We start from the raw sequence: 27,656 nt of genomic DNA, 5'->3' as shown, positions 1-27,656 counted from the left end.
ACATCTCTCACTATTTCCGTTCTCCTTCTCGATCTGTCCGATGTTCTTCTGTGTACACGACGTTGCTTCATCTTTGTGTTGCCTCTATACTTACTGAGCCACCTCCACAATCTGCTCCCTCTCTCTACCTCCCTCTCTCTCTCTCCCTCTCCCTTTTAACTCACTCTCTCTACCTCACTATTTCTCTCTCTCTCTCTCTCTCTCTCTCTCTCTCTCTCTCTCTCTCACTCTCTCTCTCACTCTGTCTCACTCAATCTCCCTCTGTTCCTTGTTTGGCTGTCTCTGTTTTACAGGGTAATTTATCTTCAACATGCACTCAAACACATGTGCCTAAGCATTATGTGCAAGCGCACACAGACACCCATCGAATGCACCTCCGCTCACACAACTTGCAGGGGCACACACACACACACACACACACACACACACACATGCACTCAAACACAATTGCATGTGCACATTAACACGTCGTGTACTGCCATGCACAATGGAACGAGTACGTCTACATAGAACAGTGCATGTTCCCACAAATGACTACATGCTATTACACATAATGACTTGTGCACACTTGAATGCACACACACACACACACACACACACACACACACACACACACACACTCTGCCATGAATAGCCCATGGTCATCTAACGATGCCTCGCCTACTGTATGTAATTGATACGAGATGCATCCCTCCATCTTGTTGTGTCCTATAACTCTATAATACATCACGTTCATTATTGACGCGAGATGCATCTGGTAGATTCCAAAGGCCATAAAGTTACTTATTCTCAGTCATCATGTGTTCAACCCTGTACAGCAGTGATCACGTCATCATGTGTTCAACCCTGTACAGCAGTGATCACGTCACCATGAGTTCAACCCTGTACAGCAGTGATCACGTCACCATGAGTTCAACCCTGTACAGCAGTGATCACGTCACCATGAGTTCAACCCTGTACAGCAGTGATCACGTCACCATGAGTTCAACCCTGTACAGCAGTGATCACGTCATCATGTGTCTAACCCTGTACAGCAGTGATCACGTCATCATGTGTCTAACCCTGTACAGCAGTGATCACGTCATCATGTGTCTAATCCTGTACAGCAGTGATCACGTCATCATGTGTCTAACCCTGTACAGCAGTGATCACGTCATCATGTGTCTAACCCTGTACAGCAGTGATCACGTCATCATGTGTCTAACCCTGTACAGCAGTGATCACGTCATCATGTGTTCAACCCTGTACAGCAGTGATCACGTCACCATGAGTTCAACCCTGTACAGCAGTGATCACGTCATCATGTGTCTAACCCTGTACAGCAGTGATCACGTCATCATGTGTCTAACCCTGTACAGCAGTGATCACGTCATCATGTGTCTAACCCCTGTACAGCAGTGATCACGTCATCATGTGTCTAACCCTGTATAGCAGTGATCACGTCATCATGTGTCTAACCCTGTATAGCAGTGATCACGTCATCATGTGTCTAACCCTGTACAGCAGTGATCACGTCATCATGTGTCCAAAAAATTGAAAATAGCAGATCTACAAGCTCACAACACGATAATACAATTGTTTTCAACCAGTGGCCCGTGGGACCACCAAGTGGGCCTTGAGGGGGTTCCAGGTGGTCCCCAGCTAAATGATGGAGAGTTGGCAACAAAATTGACCGTTATAGATCTTTAACTCTCAAGATCTGAGATTACTGAGTAAAATCTGCATTACTTCATTTACAAGAAGTCTACACATTTAGAGAGAATGTAAAATAACTCCTTGCCTGTTATCTCTTGCACAGTACTACCAACATCAATACAGCATGGAATTGTTGAAAAAATCTTATCTAACAAAATAATCTTTAGTTTTGGGTCTGAGAGACTAAATCCCATCACATGGTGGTCCGTGGGTCCAATGCCGAATAAATAATGGTTCTGGATATGAAAAGGGTTGAAAAACACTGCAATAATACATCTCAGTGTCTCTCTCAGGGAGTCTCAGCTCTGTCACAGATGTGGTGAACAGTGTCTCTCTCAGGGAGTCTCAGCTCTGTCTCAGATGTGGTGAACAGTGAGTCTCAGCTCTGTCACAGATGTGGTGAACAGTGAGTCTCAGCTCTGTCACAGATGTGGTGAACAGTGAGTCTCAGCTCTGTCACACATGTGGTGAACAGTGAGTCTCAGCTCTGTCACAGATGTGGTGAACAGTGAGTCTCAGCTCTGTCACAGATGTGGTGAACAGTGAGTCTCAGCTCTGTCACAGATGTGGTGAACAGTGAGTCTCAGCTCTGTCACAGATGTGGTGAACAGTGAGTCTCAGCTCTGTCACAGATGTGGTGAACAGTGAGACTCAGCTCTGTCACAGATGTGGTGAACAGTGAGTCTCAGCTCTGTCACAGATGTGGTGAACAGTGAGTCTCAGCTCTGTCACAGATGTGGTGAACAGTGAGTCTCAGCTCTGTCACAGATGTGGTGAACAGTGAGTCTCAGCTCTGTCACAGATGTGGTGAACAGTGAGTCTCAGCTCTGTCACAGATGTGGTGAACAGTGAGTCTCAGCTCTGTCACAGATGTGGTGAACAGTGAGTCTCAGCTCTGTCACAGATGTGGTGAACAGTGAGTCTCAGCTCTGTCACAGATGTGGTGAACAGTGAGTCTCAGCTCTGTCACAGATGTGGTGAACAGTGAGTCTCAGCTCTGTCACAGATGTGGTGAACAGTGAGTCTCAGCTCTGTCACAGATGTGGTGAACAGTGAGTCTCAGCTCTGTCACAGATGTGGTGAACAGTGAGTCTCAGCTCTGTCACAGATGTGGTGAACAGTGAGTCTCAGCTCTGTCACAGATGTGGTGAACAGTGAGGGAGTCTCAGCTCTGTCACAGATGTGGTGAACAGTGAGTCTCAGCTCTGTCACAGATGTGGTGAACAGTGAGTCTCAGCTCTGTCACAGATGTGGTGAACAGTGCTCGTCTGCTAGCTTGCCCTGGACTGCCTGCTCACTCTCTTTATAAACGTCCTCTTCATCTCATTCATGCCATCTCTCTGTCTCTTCTTCTGTCCCTCCACTGTCCCTCGCCCGACTCTATCTCTCCTCGCTAGGCTCTGTTACTCTCCTCTCCTCTCTGCTCGCTAGGCACTGTTCCTCTCCTCTCTCCTCGCTAGGCTCTGTTCCTCTCCTCTCTCCTCGCTAGGCTCTGTTCCTCTCCTCTCCCCTCACTAGGCTCTGTTCCTCTCCTCTCTCTTCCTCTCTCTCTCTCTCTCTCTCTCTCTCTCTCTCTCTCTCTCTCTCTCTCTCTCTGCCTTCTTATGTATCCCAGCAACGTACACCTCCTTGTGTTCTGTTGTGTTCTCATTATGTTTCTCTATTTACCCTCCTTTAATCTCACTTTCTCCTCGGTACTAGTTTATATTTACCCTCCTTGAATGGTTCTCACTGTGTCTCATTCTTTCTTTCATGTTTGTTTCACTTCCTCTCCCTCTCTCTCTCTCTCTCCCTCTCTCTCTCTCTCTCTCTCTCTCTCTCTCTCCCTCTCTCTCTCTCTCTCTCTCTCTCTCTCTCTCTCGTTAACTTGTTGGCATAAATAATATCGTGCGCGTGTGGACGGTACGTCAACGGTCAGTGTAAATGTTGGGTCCCGACTATCAATCCCTGGAACTACAACAGGGACCCATGGGGGTCCCTGGACTCCACTGTGAACCATATCAAGGACCCATGGGGGTCCCTGGACCCCACTGTGAACCATATCAAGGACCCCTGGGGGTCCCTGGACTCCACTGTGAACCATATCAAGGACCCCTGGGGGTCCCTGGACTCCACTGTGAACCATATCAAGGACCCCTGGGGGTCCCTGGACTCCACTGTGAACCATATCAAGGACCCCTGGGGGTCCCTGGACTCCACTGTGAACCATATCAAGGACCCCTGGGGGTCCCTGGACTCCACTGTGAACCATATCAAGGACCCCTGGGGGTCCCTGGACTCCACGCGTGCATGCGTGCGTGCGTGCGTGCGTGCGTGCGTGCGTGTGTGCGTGCTTGTGAAATTGATTAATTTTCTAATGTAAATCTCTCTTCCTCCGCCTGTCTCTCTCCCAGGTGGAGTACGACGGTCTGACGGGTCGGGTGGAGTTCAACAGCAAAGGCCAGAGGACCAACTACACTCTCAGGGTCCTCGAAAAACACCCCGGAGGTCATAAAGAGGTCAGGAGCCACAACATGGACCACATTGTCCCAATGGTTTACATACAACGTATATGCTTGCATACATAAATACATACAAAACATTCATACATACCGCTTTACATGGACTCGTATGCATCCATCCATCCATCTTCAACCGCTTATCCATAGTCGGGTCGCGGGGGCAACAGCTCCACCAGATAGTTCTCCATAGCAACATTAGTATAACTTCCTCCTGGGGGATCCCGAGGCGTTCCAAGGCCAGTGAGTGGATGTAATCCCTCCACCTAACCAGATTCCCGAACCACCTAAGCTGTCTCCTTTGCAGGCGAAGAAGCAGCGGCTCACCCTATCTCTAAGGGAGATGCCAGCCACCTCACCTCAAAGTAATTTTGGCTGCTTGTAGTCGCGAGCTTATTCTTCCGGTCATGACCCACACGTCATGACCATACAGGTGAGAGTAGGAACGAAGATTGCTTGGTAGACTGGTATGCAGCCTCGGATTAACAATGGAATTTAACTGGAGCTTAAGCCCCATGGGGCCTGCAGCTTGCAGGGCCTGTGCGAGACTATTTCAAATAGGTACAGCTGTTGCTTTTTTTTAAAGGTATATTCAGTGATTTCACTTAATTCAAATATCACTTATTTTTTTGTTTTGTTGTGATAATCCTCCCTACTATAGAGTGTGCTGGCCATATAAGGAGTTCCTCCCTGTCCCCAGTTAACCCCTGGGGGTCAAAAAACCTTAGGTTTCGTTTTTGACTCTCTATCCTGATTGGACGAAAGGCTGGGTCCCACAGCCAAAAACGAAACCTAAGGTTTTTTGAGTGAAATCACTGAATATACTTATAACTCTATGGGAGCAGCCTTATAACTCTATGGGAGCAGCCTTATAACTCTATGGGAGCAGCCTTATAACTCTATGGGAGCAGCCTTATAACTCTATGGGAGCAGCCTTATAACTCTATGGGAGCAGCCTTATAACTCTATGGGAGCAGCCTTATAACTCTATGGGAGCAGCCTTATAACTCTATGGGAGCAGCCTTATAACTCTATGGGGAGCAGCCTTATAACTCTATGGGAGCAGCCTTATAACTCTATGGGAGCAGCCTTATAACTCTATGGGAGCAGCCTTATAACTCTATGGGAGCAGCCTTATAACTCTATGGGAGCAGCCTTATAACTCTATGGGAGCAGCCTTATAACTCTATGGGAGCAGCATTATAACTCTATGGGAGCAGCCTTATAACTCTATGGGAGCAGCCTTATAACTCTATGGGAGCAGCCTTATAACTCTATGGGAGCAGCATTATAACTCTATGGGAGCAGCCTTATAACTCTATGGGAGCAGCCTTATAACTCTATGGGAGCAGCATTATAACTCTATGGGAGCAGCCTTATAACTCTATGGGAGCAGCCTTATAACTCTATGGGAGCAGCCTTATAACTCTATGGGAGCAGCCTTATAACTCTATGGGAGCAGCCTTATAACTCTATGGGAGCAGCCTTTTAACTCTATGGGAGCAGCCTTATAACTCTATGGGGGCAGCCTTATGACTCTATGGGAGCAGCCTTATAACTCTATGGGAGCAGCCTTATAACTCTATGGGAGCAGCCTTATAACTCTATGGGAGCAGCCTTATAACTCTATGGGAGCAGCCTTTTAACTCTATGGGAGCAGCCTTTTAACTCTATGGGAGCAGCCTTTTAACTCTATAGTCCTGGCGGTGCGCTGAACGCAAGCGTGTTCATTCACTGGGCGCGCAAACGCAATAAAGTGTCGGGGGTCTTATGTCCAGTATGTCTTTAGTCAGCTCTCTCTGTCTGTCCCATGCACTTCCCTTTAGAAAAAAAAGAAATCTGAACAAAAGCCACGTCTCATTAGCTCTAGAATCCTGAGGAAGCAGCCAGGAGAACATTAAGAGAACAAAGATCAATATCCATCACCACAGGGTCAAATGGGGTCACTAGCTAGTTAAGTATGCAGTAAAAAGCCCCTAAATTGAGGTGTATAGCTCCCATTATCTCCTGCTATTTACGAATTTATATTTTTGAACAAAAGAAGCCCTAGCGTTCCTATTCTGGGAAAATAGCAAATCTATAAGCTCACAGAGCGACGTGGCACTTTGTGAGCTTATGCGTAGATTGCTATTTTCTGCAGAATGTCCACCCCGGAATAGGAACGCTAGGGCTTATTTTGTTCAAAAATATAAATACAATAAATACAATATAAGTACATGTCTACAATTTCCACGTCATCTTGACTTTTAGATTCTCATCAGATATTAGGATAATATAACCCACCCAAACAGTGAGTATACCGTTTCAAATGATTAAAAATCAATTTAAAACAAAGATCACAACTTTGCATCAATTAAAAACAATTCCAACATTTTCCAAAAAGATTTCATGAATAAAATAAATTTATTTCCATAAAAAAAAAAAAAAAAACTAAGTTTAGCGAAAATAGCACATCTGCAAGCTCGCAACATTGCACAAAGCCACGCGTTGTGAGCTTGTAGATTTGCTATTTTTGGGTCTCGAGCTAAAAGGTTTGGGAACCACTGATATAACCTACTATATATTGCAATGGTTTCCAAAGTGTAAGGCAGCCATGAGGCGACCATGAGCATTACAAGAGGGGTGCAGAGACAAGTGAGGTCTTAACCCATTCTGACCTGAGATCAGATTCATAACGAGGTTTCCGCTGGACACACACTGGTCTGATCAACCCATTCTGACCTGAGATCAGATTCTAAAAAATGTCAGTCGTTCTTCGATTTTTCAAAAAATAGCAGACCTACAAGCTCGTATCGCGCCACTCGGTGGCGCGATATGAGCTTGTAGATCTGCTATTTTTCAATAGCTAAAGCATAATATGATGCCGACACCAAAATGGGTGCCCGTTCAGATTGGGTTAAGGGGCGGGGGGATCCCCCACCTCAGACTATATGAAAAGCTCCTGGTCCATTGCTTTTCATTCGCATAGCAAACTAGTCTCCAGGGAATAGCTTTGTGAAATTGGTGGAGTCTATGATTTATGCTCTCCTTGGTTCATTAATATTTCTCTCTTAAAGGCATTACAGTGGTGCATGTAGTACACTTAAATTAATGTCCCTAGGATGATCATCCTTTATGATGGAGAGAAGAAATAAGAGCCGGCATAAAAATAACTAAAAGTAAATCGTTCAAGTGTTGTTGTTTTTAAGATTAACACATTCTGAACGGGCACCCATTTTGGTGTCGGCATCATGTTATGCTTTAGCTATTGAAAAATAGCAGATCTACAAGCTCATAGCGCGCCACCGAGTGGCGCACTACGAGCTTGTAGGTCTGCTATTTTTGAAGAAAATCGAAGAACGACTGACATTTTTAGAATCTGATCTCAGGTCAGAATGGGTTCGTCAGACCAGCGTGTGTCCAGTGGAAACCTCGTATGAATCTGATCTCAGGTCAGAATGGGTTAAAAGGACAGTGTTAGTGAAGAATCATGTACAGTGATGCAGTGGAATATAGTCAGTGGCTATACTGTATGCGAGCACACGCAGACAACACACACGCCACACGCCACTCAAGTCTTGTCTGATTACAAAGCTAGCATGATAGTTCATAATGTCCAATAGGATCATAATAACAAAGTAATTTAAACCATCAAACATACCCCTAAAAGAATACAAAGATAAATATAATAATTTAATAGAATTATTATAGAAATCAATTTGCAAAACAATGATTCCAGATGAAAATGCAATTTAGGGCCAGGAATCAGATGTTGATTGTTCAGGGACCCCCAGAGGTCCTTGATATGGTTCACAGTGGAGTCCAGGGACCCCCAGGGGTCCCTGTTGTAGTTCCTGGGATTGATAGTCGGGAACCCAACATTTACACTGACCGTTGACGGCACCTTATCAAACTGGGGGGTCCTTGGAATTAAGAAGGTTGATTGAGGTTGATATCAAATGCCACTGCTGTCTTTTTATATCTCTGCCCGTCCCAATGAAGAGAGAAAATAACAGGAAAGCAGGCTGCTGCACTTCCCTTTAGAATACATGAAGAAATATCACCCATATGTCATTAGCTATAGAATCCTACGGAAGCACCCAAGAGAACATCTAAAGCTGAGATCAATAACCATCACCGCAGGGTTAAATGGGGTCACTAGCTAGTTAAGTATGCAATAAAAGGCCCCTAAATTGAGCCATAGCCTCCTATTATCTCCTTGTAATATACTATACTTATTATTTATATTACTTATTTTTGGCCAGGCCGCATTTCTGCCTTATACTGTACATGCAAATGTCACTGACTGACTGACTGACTGACTGACTGACTGACTGACTGACTGACTGACTGACTCACTGACTGACTGACTGACTGACTGAATGACTGACTCACTGACTCACTGACTGACTGACTGACTGACTGACTGACTGACTGACTGACTGACTCACTGACTCACTGACTCACTGACTGACTGACTGACTGACTGACTGACTGACTGACTGACTGACTGACTGACTGACTGACTGACTGACTGACTGTCTGTCTGTCTGTCTGTCTGTCTGACTGACTGACTGACTGACTGACTGACTGACTGACTGACTGACTGACTGACTCACTGACTCACTGACTGACTGACTGACTGACTGACTGACTGACTGACTGACTGACTGACTCACTGACTGACTGACTGACTGACTGACTGTCTGACTGTCTGACTGACTGACTGACTGACTGACTGACTGACTGACTGTCTGGCTGGCTGGCTGGCTGACTGACTGACTGACTGACTGACTGACTGACTGACTGACTGACTGTCTGTCTGACTGTCTGTCTGTCTGTCTGTCTGTCTGACTGACTGACTGACTGACTGACTGGCTGGCTGGCTGGCTGGCTGGCTGGCTGGCTGGCTGGCTGGCTGGCTGGCTGGCTGGCTGGCTGGCTGGCTGGCTGACTGACTGACTGACTGACTGACTGACTGACTGACTGACTGACTGACTGACTGACTGACTGACTGACTGGCTGACGAAGTCACACCACTGATCGGCCAGCTCAGCGTTGGAGTTTCCCCATTGGCTATTGCTCTTTCAAACAGTTTCCTGTTGCATCATCAGGGGCCATTAATTCTCCACAGTCTCAACTACTCCCGCAGGGGTCTTCAATTATGTCCTCACTGTCCTTCCAAAGGCATTTACATCTGTTCCACTATGCTCATTCCAAACTTATTGCCCGAATAAGAATGGAATATTGCAATATACTGTAATTATAATATCCTAGATAACTTCATCACTCGCCTTGGCTGAGTGTCGCCACTCCCTTTATTTCAGATTAAACGCGTCCTTTAGCAGTCCAGCCATTTAGTAGGTTTTGACCTTGTGATACCAATTGAACGGTCAAAATGGCTGCTGCTGCAGTGCGCAAGAAAGAAATGTAGAAAAAGTTGACATTTTTATTTACATAAAACAAACCGTATACTGTGAGTTATTTTCACCTGTAACCTGGTTTTGTGTGGTGGAGTTTTGTAGGATGTTTTATAGTGTTTTCACAATAGAAAGGCACCAGTATTGCTTTATTGTTTGTTCCCCAGAGAGACTGTAGCTCTAGCTGGCAGAGTGGCAGTCTAGTGGGCATGGAGTGACAAAATAGATTTACTAGTCTATGCCGGGCTTGGCGTTGGTTCTCAATGGTGTCTTAGCGAGTACACGGCCTGCTTTAGACACGTCCACCTAGTCTGATCCTACGTTTTAACAGCGGGCGAACAGCGGTGACTCTGGGCGATTACAAAATCTCCTAGTGTGCGTTCCCCCTGTCATTTCCATACATGTCCTCGCTTTGAAGCGCATGTAAAATGACGCTGCTGTGGTCCAGTAAACGTACATTGCAAAGTGGAACTAGGAACCAAATTTTGGTGGTATGGTTCCGCATGGAGGGTAAACACAGCAACACATGAATTTGATTGGCTATCGCCGGACGATGTCCAAAACATTAAATATTTTCATGTTTTTTGAACGATGTTCCAACGCCCACTTTTCAAGCATCGCCTCTTCGCCTGCTATCCCCAAGAGTTGCCGCCGGGTCCCATAGACAAATAACACACGTCCGGAAAATACTCCAGGCTGTCGCCCACTGTTAAAACAAACCGTGATTGATATAAAGTAATAATAATAATAGTGTAGTAGTAATAGTAATCATCATCATCCTTGGGGCAGCTGTGGCTCAGGAGGTACAGTAGGTCATCCAATGATCCGTGCGTCGGGGGTTTGAATCCTGTCCACATGTGGAAGTGTCCTTGTGCAAAAGACACTGAACCCCACATTGACTCCAATGAGTCGCTCCATGTTAGCTTGCCACCATTGGTGTGTGAAGCCGCTGGCTGGCGTCGACTGTTTTCCGCTTCACCTCCCAATGTATGAATTAATGAACCATTGTAATGCGATTTGAGCACTTGGAAAAGCTCTATAAAAATGCAATTCATCCATCATCATCATCATCATTATCATCGTAAACTCTATTTACTACTGTATGCTAGCGCTATCCTTTACAATGTGCTTTATTGTTATTAATAATTTCAGTGCTTTTTTTATATTATCACGTACAAATGTGATAAACGAGGTTAGGTAAGTAACGAGATGATCATTTTAAAAAGTAATAACGGTGTCCTTCAGTGGACTGGCCTTATCCAGTCTGGTACACATTGACTCCAGGCCTTTCCCTGTGAGACGCAATGCGACGCATTGTGAACTTGTGGATCGGCTATTTTCAAATGGCCGAAATGTACAGTAGGCCTATATACGGCTGGTTATTTTGTAATAATAATCCAAAACTAAAAACTAACTTGTAGTAACTATAGCAGTAGTAGTGTAGTAAAAGTACAATATTGGAAATTGGAAATGCTCAAGTAAATAATCAAGTAGATAATAATAATGCATTTTATAGCGCTTTAACAAGTACTCAAAGCGCTTTACAATGGTTCATTCATTCATACATTGGGAAGTAAAACAGAAATAGACCTAGCTCAAAGTTGTACTCAAAGGTACAGCACTTGAGTAAATGTACTTAGTTACTTTTACACCACCGGTATAGCCACTAGCTTGACAGTGTATTATCCGGCTAACGGTTAATCACTTAGAAACAACACAAAGAGCATGAGGTCCATAGGTCACGGGGTCAAACGGAGTCACCGGGAGGTCAACAGACCTGCGACCTGCGGCGTATGTGTGTATATATACGAGCATGCTGAAGGAGGAGATCCCTCATTGATTGGTGCATATTGATTAACCCATTCTACTGGCGTTTGCTCTCTGTCTGGACATGGAGCTGTCTGTCTGAATGTCTCTCTCTCTCTCTCCTCTCCTTTATGTGATGGACAGATTGGCGTCTGGTACTCCAACAACACGTTGTTCATGAATTCCTCCTTGCTGGTTCTCAACACCTCTGAGACACTGGCCAACAAGACCCTCATTGTGACCACCATACTGGTAAATTGCCACGCACGCACACACACACATACACACACACACACGTTGGGGCGGCGGTGGCTCAGGGGTAGAGTGCCTGGATGGTAACCGTAAGGTTGCCAGTTCGAACCCGGGCTCCCCCAGAGTTACTGTCGAAGTGTCATTGAGCAAGACACTGAACCCCTAATTGCTCCCGATGTGCTAGTTGGTGCCTTGCATGGTTTCCGCTCGGTGTATGAATGGGTGAATGTAATGCACAATCTCTGTAAAGCGCCTTGGATAAAGGTGCTATATAAATGCACCATTTACCATTTACCATTTACACGTTAGTGTATAGTAATTACATAATTAATTTAATTATATATAGATTCATTAGAAAATCACTAATCATGGGAATAAATTGTTCAGAAAACAATGAGTTTAACCTTACTGCTATACTTATGTGGAACACAATGTATAGCCTAGAAATTATGAAAATCTATAAAACGTGCTATAGAAATATTGATTGATTGATTTGTAATTCATTGTTTTGTGAGGTTAATTGATTTAGTGGAAGTAAATTGATTCCATGGCATTGATAAATTGGTTGATTTGATTGCCTGGTTGATAACCTGATTGATCTATTGATTCATTACTGTATTGGTTAATTGACTGATTGAGTAAGTGATTTGTTTGATTGGTTTATTAATTATGACTTGTTTTTTATTGATTGAGTACTTCATAGGCTAATTGTTCAATGTATTGATTGATCAACTGACTGACTGACGCACTGACTCACTGATTGGTTGGTACAGTACTATACAGTATGGACTAATTGTTTGACTGATATCCAGGAAAACCCCTATGTGATGCGTAAGACCAACCACCAGGAGCTCCATGGGAATGACCAGTATGAAGGCTTCTGTGTCGACATGCTGAGGGAGCTGGCAGATATCCTCAAGTTCTCCTTCAAGATCAAACTGGTCGACGACGGCCTGTACGGAGCTCCAGAACCCAATGGCTCCTGGACTGGCATGGTGGGAGAACTCATCAACAGGGTGAGTGGAGAGGAGAGGAGAGGGTAGAGGAGATTTTTTTATTTTTTATTTTTAAGATATTTTTTTGCGGCTTACGCCTTTTATTGATTTTTGAAGGGACAGACAGTAGGCTGACAGGAAACGGGAGAGAGATGGGGGGATGACATGCAGTAAAGGCCGTGTCGGGTCCGGGAGTCGAACCCGCGGCACACTGCGACTGGATTACCAGTCCGGTGCCCAGACCGTTACGCTACAGCCTGGGCCGGGTAGAGGAGATTTGAAAGAAATAGCAACACTTGCAAACACAGAAGAGACGAGTCAAAGCACATTTATGTATACATTGTGGCAGCCTCAAAGGGCTTTACAGGCTCGCATTTAATTAACAAAGGAAACAAATGACAATCCTGAGCGTTAGCCTGGAATCAAAAAGCCAAGCCCCTATAATACACAGGGCCGGATTAATCCTCCCAAGGGCCCCCGGGCCCGACAAAATTTCAGGGCCCCCCCTGGGCTGTACGGTGCGTTTTGGTGAAGCCGTGCGGCCGGGAAATAATTAGGGTATTTCGCTGTAATTTTGGGCTACCCAGCCTCCGCTAGCCCAACGGTAAGTCCGGCCCTGGTCATATATGGGATCGGTGTACTCTTATCCTCACAGTCTACAGGCAAATCAGAGCACAGACCACAGATTACAAAAACCTTTTTTAAGCGTATTAATACCAGGAACAATAGAGTTACGTTAATTTCTCCACCCCCTGCCTGTGACAGAACGTGAAATTTCGTCTTTCTTTAATATCATTTTAATCCGGTAATTCAATTATTATTTTCATGCAAACTGCCATCTTTGAGACCTTATGAAAGTCTAAACTTTGATCGTGCTAAGAAAGTGAAAGCACTCGATGCAGCGATGCATTGATGCAGTGATGCAGCGATGCATTGATGCAGTGATGCAGCGATGCATTGATGCAGTGATGCAGCGATGCATTGCCTGGAATGAGAATCTGGCTCAAATTTGGTCTCTCTTACCCTCTGCTGCAGCCTGCAGGGAACCTCTCTCTCTCTCTCTCTGTCTCTGTGTGTGTGTGTGTGTGTGTGTGTGTGTGTGTGTGTGTGTGTGTCTCTCTCTCTCTCTCTCTCTCTCTCTCTCTCTCTCTTGCGCTTTAATAATAAAATGGTAATTGGTCATTACGTCCGCTATATTATTTCATAAAGTCCACATTTATGTCTGCCTGGCTGGGTCGGGTCTCTTGGAATGTCGGGAATAATCGGATCTCGGACAGGCTCGGCTCCGCCATTTGAAAGAAATCTCGGAACAGATCGGAATCGGATGAAATAGTCACGGATCCATTCCGTTTCCTCTTTGAAAATGTTTTCGGAACGGGTCAGAATCGGTAATGTCACAGATTAATTTTGGGACCATTTGTTTGGACCTGTGAAGAGCTCTTGTGTGGATACGCTGGTGTTTCTTCAGCTTATTTGACAGACGGAAACTCTTGTCACACTGTTTACAGTGGTATGGCTTTTCTCCTGTGTGAATACGCTGGTGTCTCTTCAGATGACTTGACTGACTGAAACTCTTGTAACACTGTTTACAGTGATATGGCTTTTCTCCAGTGTGGATACGCATGTGTGACTTCAGATGACTTGACTGACTGAAACTCTTGTCACACTGTTTACAGTGATATGGCTTTTCTCCAGTGTGGATATGCATGTGTGACTTCAGATGACTTGACTGACTGAAACTCTTGTCACACTGTTTACATATATGGGCTTTCTTTCCTGTGTAACTCGGCTGATTTGTCTTCTTTACTCCTCCCGCCAGAGCTACATTGGTGGTAAACTGTTGATGACTGTTAGATGTAGGTTCATCTGTGTCTCCATGTTTCTGGCTGGTTACAGAGCAGTTTAGTATTTGATTAGATGTAGGTTCATCTGTGTCTCCATGTGTCTGGCTGGTTACAGAGCAGTTTATGATTTGCTGACGGGCGGCTGAAGGGATCTGCTCACTCCTCTGTGTCCTTCCTTCCATCATGAAATGCAGCTATTAAATGGACTGTGAGGAGAACGAGAGTTCTTAGGTTCCTCTGTTGGGGTTGGACAATAGATACTTCTTAGGTTCCTCTGTTGGGGTTGGACAATAGATACTTCTCAGGAAAAACTCCTCCAATGCTAAACCTCAATACTATAAGCTCGGAGATGAAGTGAAAGTAATGACAATTCACACTTTATGTATAGGCTGAGCAGAAGGTACGGTCTGGCAGCACAAACTGTTGCCGTGCAAGCCTGGAAATGCAGATTTGTGCAGGCCGTCCATTTTTTAGCGATTTTCCCGACACCACATGACAGTGGTTCCCAAAGTGGGGTCCGGGGACTCCCAGGGGTCCTTGAGGGAGTTCCAGGGGGTCCCCAACCAAATGATAGTTTTGGAACCAAATTGACCCTTATGGGTCTGTAACTCAGAGAGTGTATAAATGGAACCAAACAGACCCTAACGGGTCCGTTTGCTTCCATTTGTACACTCTCAGAGTTAAATTAACATTAGTTTTACAATATAAATTGGGGGTCCCAGAGATAGAAATGCCATTAAATGGGGGTCCTTGAAAGGAACACAGAGTTACGTTAATTTCTCCACCCCCTGCCTGTGACAGAACGTGACATTTCGTCTTTCTTTAATATCATTTTAATCCGGTAATTAAATTATTATTTTCATGCAAACTGCCATCTTTGAGACCTTATGAAAGTCTAAACTTTGATCGTGCTAAGAAAGTGAAAGCACTCGATGCAGCGATGCATTGATGCATTGATGCATTGATGCAGCGATGCAGCGATGCATTGCCTGGAATGAGAATCTGGCTCAAATTTGGTCTCTCTTACCCTCTGCTGCAGCCTGCAGGGAACCTCTCTCTCTCTCTCTCTCTCTCTCTCTGTCTCTCTGTGTGTGTGTGTGTGTGTGTGTGTGTGTGTGTGTGTGTGTGTGTGTGTGTCTCTCTCTCTCTCTCTCTCTCTCTCTCTCTCTCTTGCGATTTAATAATAAAATGGTAATTGGTCATTACGTCCGCTATATTATTTCATAAAGTCCACATTTATGTCTGCCTGGCTGGGTCGGGTCTCTTGGAATGTCGGGAATAATCGGATCTCGGACAGGCTCGGCTCCGCCATTTGAAAGAAATCTCGGAACAGATCGGAATCGGATGAAATAGTCACGGATCCATTCCGTTTCCTCTTTGAAAATGTTTTCGGAACGGGTCAGAATCGGTAATGTCACAGATTAATTTTGGGACCATTTGTTTGGACCTGTGAAGAGCTCTTGTGTGGATACGCTGGTGTTTCTTCAGCTTATTTGACAGACGGAAACTCTTGTCACACTGTTTACAGTGGTATGGCTTTTCTCCTGTGTGAATACGCTGGTGTCTCTTCAGATGACTTGACTGACTGAAACTCTTGTAACACTGTTTACAGTGGTATGGCTTTTCTCCAGTGTGGATACGCATGTGTGACTTCAGATGACTTGACTGACTGAAACTCTTGTCACACTGTTTACAGTGATATGGCTTTTCTCCAGTGTGGATATGCATGTGTGACTTCAGATGACTTGACTGACTGAAACTCTTGTCACACTGTTTACATATATGGGCTTTCTTTCCTGTGTAACTCGGCTGATTTGTCTTCTTTACTCCTCCCGCCAGAGCTACATTGGTGGTAAACTGTTGATGACTGTTAGATGTAGGTTCATCTGTGTCTCCATGTTTCTGGCTGGTTACAGAGCAGTTTAGTATTTGATTAGATGTAGGTTCATCTGTGTCTCCATGTGTCTGGCTGGTTACAGAGCAGTTTATGATTTGCTGACGGGCGGCTGAAGGGATCTGCTCACTCCTCTGTGTCCTTCCTTCCATCATAAAAATGCAGCTATTAAATGGACTGTGAGGAGAACGAGAGTTCTTAGGTTCCTCTGTTGGGGTTGGACAATAGATACTTCTCAGGAAACTCCTCCAATGCTAAACCTCAACACTAAGCTCGGAGATGAAGTGAAAGTAATGACAATTCACACTTTATGTATAGGCTGACCAGAGGGTAAGGTCTGACAGCACAAACTGTTGCCGTGCAAGCCTGGAAATGCAGATTTGTGCAGGCCGTCCATTTTTTAGCGATTTGCCGACACCACATGACAGTGGTTCCCAAAGTGGGGTCCGGGGACTCCCAGGGGTCCTTGAGGGAGTTCCAGGGGGTCCCCAACCAAATGATAGTTTTGGAACCAAATTGACCCTTATGGGTCTGTAACTCAGAGAGCATTTGTACACTCTCAGAGTTAAATTAACATTAGTTTTAAAATATAAATTGGGGGTCCCAGAGATAGAAATGCCATTAAATGGGGGTCCTTGAAATTAAACAGGTTGAGAGATGGGGGTCCGCGGGGCTAATTAGTGTCAATTTGGGGGTCCTTGACATGAATAAATTTGGGAAACACTGCCCTATGACATCATCACTATGACATCACCAATATGACACCATCACCATGACAGGCAGAGATCCACATAGAAGCCATGCGGATGCATCTGTGTGTCCGTCCATCTCTGAACAGCTCATCTCGACTGATCACAGTATGTGTGTTCACTCCCAGCAGGCTCAGAAAGAACCTCTGTCCCAATAGACCACCTCATGGTCAGAGCCGGATTTATCAGAGCACAAACCACAGATTACAAAAACCTTTTTTAACCGTATTAATACCAGGAACACAGAGAGTTACGTTAATTTCTCCACCCCCTGCCTGTGACAGAACGTGAAATTTCGTCTTTCTTTAATATCATTTTAAATCCGGTAATTAAATTATTATTTTCATGCAAACTGCCATCTTTGAGACCTTATAAAAGTCTAAACTTTGATCGTGCTAAGAAAGTGAAAGCACTCCGCAGCGATGCATTGATGCATTGATGCATTGATGCAGCGATGCATTGATGCAGCGATGCATTGATGCATTGATGCAGCGATGCATCAATGCAGCGATGCATCGATGCATTGATGCATTGATGCATTGATGCAGCGATGCATCAATGCAGCGATGCATTGATGCATTGATGCAGCGATGCATTGCCTTGGAATGAGAATCTGGCTCAAATTTGGTCTCTCTTACCCTCTGCTGCAGCCTGCAGGGAACCTCTCTCTCTCTCTCTCTCTCTCTCTCTCTCTCTCTGTCTCTCTGTGTGTGTGTGTGTGTGTGTGTGTGTGTGTGTGTGTGTGTGTGTGTGTGTGTGTGTGTGTGTGTGTGCGTGTGTGCGTGTGTGTGTGTCTCTCTCTCTCTCTCTCTCTCTCTCTCTCTCTCTTGCGCTTTAATAATAAAATGGTAATTGGTCATTACGTCCACTATATTATTTCATAAAGTCCACATTTATGTCTGCCTGGCTGGGTCGGGTCTCTTGGAATGTCGGGAATAATCGGATCTCGGACAGGCTCGGCTCCGCCATTTGAAAGAAATCTCGGAACAGATCGGAATCGGATGAAATAGTCACGGATCCATTCCGTTTCCTCTTTGAAAATGTTTTCGGAACGGGTCAGAATCGGTAATGTCACAGATTAATTTTGGGACGATTTGTTTGGACCCGTGAAGAGCTCTAGTGTGGATACGCTGGTGTTTCTTCAGATTATTTGACAGACGGAAACTCTTGTCACACTGTTTACAGTGGTATGGCTTTTCTCCTGTGTGAATACGCTGGTGTGACTTCAGGTTACCTGACACAGAGAAACTCTTGTCACACTCTTCACAGTTTTAAGGTCTTTCTCCAGTGTGGATTCGCTGGTTTTTCATCAGATCACCTAAATTACTGAAACTCTTGTCACACTGTTTACAGTGGTATGGCTTTTCTCCTGTGTGAATACGCAGGTGTGACTTCAGGTTACCTGACACAGGGAAACTCTTGTCACACTGTTTACAGTGGTAAGGTCTTTCTCCAGTGTGGATTCGCTGGTTTTTCTTCAGATCACCTAAATTACTGAAACTCTTGTCACACTGTTTACAGTGGTATGGCTTTTCTCCAGTGTGGATACGCAGGTGTGACTTCAGGTTACCTGACACAGAGAAACTCTTGTCACACTGTTTACAGTGGTAAGGTCTTTCTCCAGTGTGGATTCGCTGGTGTTTCTTCAGATCACCTAAATTACTGAAACTCTTGTCACACTGTTTACAGTGGTATGGCTTTTCTCCAGTGTGGATACGCAGGTGTGACTTCAGGTTACCTGACACAGAGAAACTCTTGTCACACTCTTCACAGTGGTAAGGTCTTTCTCCAGTGTGGATTCGCTGGTGTTTCTTCAGATCACCTAAATTACGGAAACTCTTGTCACACTGTTTACAGTGGTATGGCTTTTCTCCAGTGTGGATACGCAGGTGTCTCTTCAGATGACTTGACTGACTGAAACTCTTGTCACAATGTTTACAGTGATATGGATTTTCTCCAGTGTGGATACGCTGGTGTCTCTTCAGATCACCTAAATTACTGAAACTCTTGTCACACTGTTTACAGTGGTATGGCTTTTCTCCAGTGTGGATACTCTGGTGTCTCTTCAGATCACCTAAATTACTGAAACTCTTGTCACACTGTTTACAGTGATATGGCTTTTCTCCAGTGTGGATACGCAGGTGTGACTTCAGGTTACCTGACCCAGAGAAGCTCTTGTCACACAGTTCACAGTGGTATGGCTTTTCTCCAGTGTGGATTCGCTGGTGTTTCTTCAGATCACTTGAATGACTGAAACTCTTGTCACACTGTTTACATATATGGGCTTTCTTTCCTGTGTAACTCGGCTGATTTGTCTTTACTCCTCCCGCCAGAGCTACATTGGTGGTAAACTGTTGATGACTGTTAGATGTAGGTTCATCTGTGTCTCCATGTTTCTGGCTGGTTACAGAGCAGTTTAGTATTTGATTAGATGTAGGTTCATCTGTGTCTCCATGTGTCTGGCTGGTTACAGAGCAGTTTATGATTTGCTGACGGGCGGCTGAAGGGATCTGCTCACTCCTCTGTGTCCTTCCTTCCATCATGAAATGCAGCTATTAAATGGACTGTGAGGAGAACGAGAGTTCTTAGGTTCCTCTGTTGGGGGTTGGACAATAGATAATTCTCAGGAAACTCCAATGCTAAACCTCAATACTAAGCTCGGAGATGAAGTGAAAGAAATGACAATTCACACTTTATGTATAGGCTGACCAGAGGGTAAGGTCTGACAGCACAAACTGTTGCCGTGCAAGCCTGGAGATGCAGATTTGTGCAGGCCGTCCATTTTTTAGCGATTTGCCGACACCACATGACAGTGGTTCCCAAAGTGGGGTCCGGGGACTCCCAGGGGTCCTTGAGGGAGTTCCAGGGGGTCCCCAACCAAATGATAGTTTTGGAACCAAATTGACCCTTATGGGTCTGTAACTCAGAGAGTGTATAAATGGAACCAAACAGACCCTAACGGGTCCGTTTGCTTCCATTTGTACACTCTCAGAGTTAAATTAACATTAGTTTTACAATATAAATTGGGGGTCCCAGAGATAGAAATGCCATTAAATGGGGGTCCTTGAAAGGAACACAGAGTTACGTTAATTTCTCCACCCCCTGCCTGTGACAGAACGTGAAATTTCGTCTTTCTTTAATATCATTTTTAATCCGGTAATTAAATTATTATTTTCATGCAAACTGCCATCTTTGAGACCTTATAAAAGTCTAAACTTTGATCGTGCTAAGAAAGTGAAAGCACTCGATGCAGCGATGCATTGATGCATTGATGCAGTGATGCAGCGATGCATTGATGCATTGATGCAGTGATGCAGCGATGCATTGCCTGGAATGAGAATCTGGCTCAAATTTGGTCTCTCTTACCCTCTGCTGCAGCCTGCAGGGAACCTCTCTCTCTCTCTCTCTCTCTCTCTCTCTGTCTCTGTGTGTGTGTGTGTGTGTGTGTGTGTGTGTGTGTGTGTGTGTGTCTCTCTCTCTCTCTCTCTCTCTCTCTCTCTTGCGCTTTAATAATAAAATGGTAATTGTAATTGGTCATTACGTCCACTATATAATTTCATAAAGTCCACATTTATGTCTGCCTGGCTGGGTCGGGTCTCTTGGAATGTCGGGAATAATCGGATCTCGGACAGGCTCGGCTCCGCCATTTGAAAGAAATCTCGGAACAGATCGGAATCGGATGAAATAGTCACGGATCCATTCCGTTTCCTCTTTGAAAATGTTTTCGGAACGGGTCAGAATCGGTAATGTCACAGATTAATTTTGGGACCATTTGTTTGGACCCGTGAAGAGCTCTAGTGTGGATACGCTGGTGTTTCTTCAGATTATTTGACAGACGGAAACTCTTGTCACACTGTTTACAGTGGCATGGCTTTTCTCCTGTGTGAATACGCTGGTGTGACTTCAGGTTACCTGACACAGAGAAACTCTTGTCACACTGTTTACAGTGGTAAGGTCTTTCTCCAGTGTGGATTCGCTGGTTTTTCTTCAGATCACCTAAATTACTGAAACTCTTGTCACACTGTTTACAGTGGTATGGCTTTTCTCCAGTGTGGATACGCAGGTGTGACTTCAGGTTACCTGACACAGAGAAACTCTTGTCACACTGTTTACAGTGGTAAGGTCTTTCTCCAGTGTGGATTCGCTGGTGTTTCTTCAGATCACCTAAATTACGGAAACTCTTGTCACACTGTTTACAGTGGTATGGCTTTTCTCCAGTGTGGATACGCAGGTGTCTCTTCAGATGACTTGACTGACTGAAACTCTTGTCACACTGTTTACAAAGATATGGATTTTCTCCAGTGTGGATTCGCTGGTGTCTCTTCAGATCACCTAAATTACTGAAACTCTTGTCACACTGTTTACAGTGGTATGGCTTTTCTCCAGTGTGGATACTCTGGTGTCTCTTCAGATCACCTAAATTACTGAAACTCTTGTCACACTGTTTACAGTGATATGGCTTTTCTCCAGTGTGGATACGCTGGTGTTTCTTCAGATGACTTGACTGACTGAAACTCTTGTCACACTGTTTACAGTGGTATGGCTTTTCTCCAGTGTGGATACGCAGGTGTGACTTCAGGTTACCTGACCCAGAGAAGCTCTTGTCACACAGTTCACAGTGGTGTGGTTTTTCTCCAGTGTGGATACGCTGGTGTCTCTTCAGATCACGTGACTGACTGAAACTCTTGTCACACTGTTTACATATATGGGCTTTCTTTCCTGTGTAACTCGGCTGATTTGTCTTTACTCCTCCCGCCAGAGCTACATTCGTGGTAAACTGTTGATGACTGTTAGATGTAGGTTCATCTCCAGTGTCTCCATGTTTCTGGCTGGTTACAGAGCAGTTTAGTATTTGATTAGATGTAGGTTCATCTGTGTCTCCATGTGTCTGGCTGGTTACAGAGCAGTTTATGATTTGCTGACGGGCGGCTGAAGGGATCTGCTCACTCCTCTGTGTCCTTCCTTCCATCATGAAATGCAGCTATTAAATGGACTGTGAGGAGAACGAGAGTTCTTAGGTTCCTCTGTTGGGGGTTGGACAATAGATAATTCTCAGGAAACTCCAATGCTAAACCTCAATACTAAGCTCGGAGATGAAGTGAAAGAAATGACAATTCACACTTTATGTATAGGCTGACCAGGAGGTAAGGTCTGACAGCACAAACTGTTGCCGTGCAAGCCTGGAGATGCAGATTTGTGCAGGCCGTCCATTTTTTAGCGATTTGCCGACACCACATGACAGTGGTTCCCAAAGTGGGGTCCGGGGACTCCCAGGGGTCCTTGAGGGAGTTCCAGGGGGTCCCCAACCAAATGATAGTTTGGAACCATGAATTGACCCTTATGGGTCTGTAACTAAATTAAATTAACATTAGTTTTACAATATAAATTGGGGGTCCCAGAGATAGAAATGCCATTAAATGGGGGTCCTTGAAATTAAACAGGTTGAGAGATGGGGGTCCGCGGGGCTAATTAGTGTCAATTTGGGGGTATCCTTGACATGAATAAATTTGGGAAACACTGCCATATGACATCATCACTATGACATCACCAATATGACACCATCACCATGACAGGCAGAGATCCACATATAGAAGCCATGCGGATGCATCTGTGTGTCCGTCCATCTCTGAACAGCTCATCTCCACTGATCACACCGTATGTGTGTACACTCCCAGCAGGCTCAGAAAGAACCTCTGTCCCAATATATTTATTTTAAATCCACCTCATGGTCAGAGCCGGATTTACCTTGCTGAGGGCCCCCAGGCTGAGGGGCCCCAGGCTGAGGGCCCCCAGGCTGAGGGCCCCCAGGCTGGAGCAATTATTTCTGACCGACAAGCTCATAACGGATTGCATTGGGATATTGTTTTGTTGTGTTTTGATTATGTCGTGAATGTACTGTAATGTTTGGTGCACTCATGAGGACCCCAGGAAAATAAGTATTGCTTCTGTTGTATAGCTAATGGGGATCTGCATACATAAATTAACAGAAGTGATCCCGTCACTCAAGGCCAGCTGTTTCCCCCCACATAACCTCTTGTGAAATAGTTCATCTTAATTAGGATCATTTGAGTTAAACGGCACTGTCCTTGAGCGCACAATGGAGGGAAGCTAAATTGGGAAATTGGAAACCGCCGAAACCACTTAATGGCTTGTCAACAGCTCCCGTGGAACTGACACATCATCATGTGTGAGCCATTGCATGTGTCGGTCTGTGTGAGAAAACGGTTTTAACTAATAATGTCATTAAGTTATTAATCATGTGCCTTTGTTACACTAATTACAGTCGTTTATTATCTAATCAGAAAAATGATCTGAGTAAGAATCGGAAACACTTTTGCTAATTAAAACCACGGCACCTAAATATGACAGATCCCTTGTGCAAATACACCATTCTGAGACGTCGTGTCACGTGGGTACGTTAAAGGTGCTGCAAGTGAAAACGTTAAATATTCTAATAGTAATCATTGCTATAGAATAGATAGTTTGTTCAGTCACAGAGATCTCCCCGTCCCTGTATCTCTCCAGAGAATGCATTTTCAGGCGGGACACCAAGTTCTTCCAATCAAAAGAGTAGAGAACTCATTAAGACCGGATAATGAAGAGATTACGTTTAGAGGGAAAAGGGGAGCGGAGAAATGTATATAAAATGTATATAAAACACTGTCTTCACTTACACAACTGTTACTGATGTCGGGCATGGCTGCCTGCCATGGATGCCTGACGATGCTCCGACCAACCAAAACGTTGCATCAATAACAGTTTTGTAAGTTTAGACAGTGTTGGACTCCCCTCTTTCCTCCTCTTCTGCAGTTCATTGCTCTGACGCACCTGTCCCTCCGTAGGTGTGCATAAGGACTCCTTCAAAGTCTTTGCGGGTTATAGCCATCCAACTAGAAATGCATCAAGTCTATGTCTGTGTGTGTGTGTGCGTACTGTTGTAATCCACGCAACTCAAGAACCGTTCGCCCCACCGACTTTACAGTCAATTCAGGACCACCCCAAAAAGGCCTCTGGACAGGGCCCCTGCCCAGTGTCCATATATGGAGCTGGCCTGTTCTGACATCATTCTGACGTCTGCATAGACTCCATATTTGGGCATGCCTGACAAAGAACTCCATATATGGGCATAAAAGGGACACAGACATAATATCATGGGTGGGGCATGTATTTACAACTTGCATCGTTCCAAGTAGGCCAGTGCCCAACGGGCACCGCTCTAGTGGTCTTTGGATTTGTCTACAAAAAAAAATCCAATTTTGTTTCTCAAATAATGATCTTTTTAGGATGGCCTGTCCACGCTGTTATTTGCAAGGGATCAGGTCAAACGTGTGTATTCAGACATTGCCAACGTATCAGCAATGATTGCTATGGTAATGACAGTATAGGAATGAGTAGACTTATTTACACAACCGTGCAGACAACAACAACACAGCAACCGGTGGAAGAATAGAGATTCGCCCTTCATGCCATATATCAATCAACTTATATTTATATAGCACATTTCCAACAGCCAAAGGCTCTCGACTCGTGATGCAGAGATCCAGACATGTGGACATTGGAGGAGACTGATCCTAGTGTTCTGTGCTGCAGTCACGTCAGGCATTTCTCCCATGGGGTACACACAAAGCTGGGCATAGGAGGGGTATAGCACCCCTCAAAAACATTTATAAAAATAAATACAAAATATATCCTTTTCATTCCCACGGAGAACGAGTTTGGACATGACATCGTTGCCCACACAAAGCTGGGCATAGGAGGGGTATAGCGCCCCTCAAAAACATTTATAAAAATAAATACAAAATATATCCTTTTCATTCCCATGCACGGAGAACGAGTTTGGACATGACATCGTTGCCCACACAAAGCTGGGCATAGGAGGGGTATAGCGCCCCTCAAAAACATTTATAAAAATAAATACAAAATATATCCTTTTCATTCCCATGCACGGAGAACGAGTTTGGACATGACATCGTTGCCCACACAAAGCTGGGCATAGGAGGGGTATAGCGCCCCTCAAAAACATTTATAAAAATAAATACAAAATATATCCTTTTCATTCCCACGGAGAACGAGTTTGGACATGACATGGTTATGCGTCATGTTGCGAGTGATATAAAGGTTTGATATCTGATTTGAGTGGTTAGAGCGTCCAGATTGAGCTGAGGCAAGTTTTCCTATAAATCCAGGTGTGCGTGCGTACTACCGTGCATGCGTGCCCACTTTTTGCCCATATAAGGAGATTAAGAAACTCTCCCAAGTTGGTGCATTATGCATGTCTGACGTAATAGACTGGTCTTCAGGTACTCTGATAACGGGTATAGCTACTACTCTATAGTCTTCTAGAAATCTGTTTGTGAAACTCCATGTGTTTTTTGCTGTTCAGGCTTGAAAAAAGCAATAAGCAGTATCTGGATATGCCAAAAATAAGATTTGTGCTGCCAGTCTCAATTCAGCCAAAAGGCACCTCAGGGGTGGATGCCCTGTCGTACAGTTATTTTATAATAACTCCCAGTAACTGATCCCATATGTATGGGAAACTGGTTTGACACATTGTGAATGTGACAACCCACCATTAACCCATTCAGGCCTGAAAAAAGTCTTCTAAATCCTGACAGTTTTCTGAAATACCTATGTTTCTAGGCCTATATCACTCAATATTTCATGTCAAGGACCCCAAAAATGATCTGTAATTGGCCACCAACCCCCATCTGAAAGTATGTTGTTCCAGGGACCCTCCCCAGAAGCAAAGATTTGAGTTAAAAACGTTTGTTCTGAAAAAATATATTCCAAATTTTAGGCACATTTTCACGATTCTTCATAAATAGCAGACCTACAAGCTCGTAGCGCGCCACTCGGTGGCGCGCTATGAGCTTGTAGATCTGCTATTTTTCAATAGCTAAATTATAACAATGTTTAAAACACCAAAATGGGTGCCCGCCCAAAATGGGTTAAAGTATTATAGCAACTGACGGCAGCAGAACCATGAGAAATATACATACACGGTCATATTTACATTTCAGCATTGGGGCAATGACAGCCACTGGCATTTAAAATGTCATATTTATAATTGTCACGGCTCTCTCTTAAGCTAATGTGCATGCTTGTGTGTGATGAAATGGCATTGGCTATATGAGGGCAGCTCAAGTAAGCAGTTTTAGAAGCTAATCATATGGGACTTTGATTGTAATCAGGATCCTTCAGCATCCTACACACGCACACACGCACGCACGCACACACGCACGCACGCACGCACGCACACACACACACACACACACACACACACACACACACACACACACACACACACACGCTTTTAAGATCATGGAAATCTGTGCAAATCTTTGAATATATATATTTTCAAACTCAAACTCCTTTGCACAAAAAGGTCCTGGACTAGGTTTTACTCTGACCTTGCACTTTGGATGTAAGTTGAAGAGCTTGTTCGCCAGCCAGAGAAAACTGTACTAAGAGCTGTACGTTTCTGCAAATTGCAAGAACGCTATTGTGGGCGTTATTTAATCGCACAAACGTTGCATATCGTCGACATTTCTAGACGTGGACCATGTCAACTCAGTCCTATACAGTATTATTTACTATTCTGTGCAAATCGATGTGCGGCTCGAATGGCGTTGAGTCGGCAGCAGCTGGCTTCGCGCATATGCGCGGACACTCCCTCAGGGGCGCCCTCAGGGCTCCGAGCGTGCTGCTAGTGGGGGAAAGTAACTATGTACATTTACTTAAGTACTGTACTGTACAATTTTGAGGTATTTGTACTTTACTGGAGTAAAAGTTTTACTTTTACTCCACTACATTTATTTGGAAACTTTGCGCGTGCGTGCGTGTGTTGCTAGTGCTGACGGTGTGTCTGCCTCGCGACATTGAGATGCAACGTTTCAGTGGTCTTGCAGAAATATGTCCATATGGCACAGTTGGTAGTGCTGTACCCTCACAAAAACATGCAGTAATCCTGGTCTCTAAACTGCCTCCCCCTGGCCAGCCGGGACGCCTGATGGAGGGGAAAGGAACTGGTTGGAATAACGTGCTCCTTCCACGCGCTACGTCCAACCAGGGAAACTCCCCCCTGTCAGGTGTAAAGGAGCAACTTGGACACTCAGGCATGAAGGAAGCATGAGTTAAGTCCGTTGCTCTCCCTAGGTTGGCGGAGGGTGTGTAGAGCCCAGGATCACATCACAGGATGATTGACACAGGGGTGAAAAATGGGTTACAAAATCGTGGGACAAAAAATATAAATTAAAACAAGAAATATGTCCATCGACAAAGTTTGTTTGTTCTCTCGTGATTGGGTCGCTCTTGATAAGAGTGTCTGCTAAATGCATATATATATATACACAATGCCACGGCTCATTTCCTTAAACTACACAAAAGCTTAGAGGTCTTCTTATCTTACACACATTCTCATCTGCTTCTGTAAATGTAGCGCGCACACACATGCTAATTATGATTCTCCAGTTCTACCCATTTATATTTTAAATTGCCACTTTCCATGTTATTCTCAATTTTTTT

General features: G+C 44.6%; 1 protein-coding gene across 1 annotated transcript in view; it reads left to right on the top strand.

Annotated features, from left to right (window-relative positions):
- Nucleotides 1–27,656, top strand: part of LOC310875093 (glutamate receptor ionotropic, kainate 5-like) — a gene marked incomplete at its 3' end in the record, with an annotated part of 241,116 nt that overhangs the window by 172,690 nt on the left and 40,770 nt on the right. The window contains exons 10-12 of the mRNA XM_083788160.1: nt 4,089–4,193; nt 11,543–11,650; nt 12,463–12,666. Coding sequence (XP_083644286.1) covers nt 4,089–4,193; nt 11,543–11,650; nt 12,463–12,666 — 417 coding nt within the window. The remainder of the gene's footprint in view (nt 1–4,088; nt 4,194–11,542; nt 11,651–12,462; nt 12,667–27,656) is intronic.

This window comes from Protomyctophum parallelum (genome assembly GCF_964188405.1).
Source record: "Protomyctophum parallelum genome assembly, chromosome: 1".
Lineage (NCBI taxonomy): Eukaryota > Metazoa > Chordata > Actinopteri > Myctophiformes > Myctophidae > Protomyctophum > Protomyctophum parallelum.
Note: the sequence above shows the minus strand (reverse complement) of the source record. Positions and strands in the feature narration are given on the sequence as shown.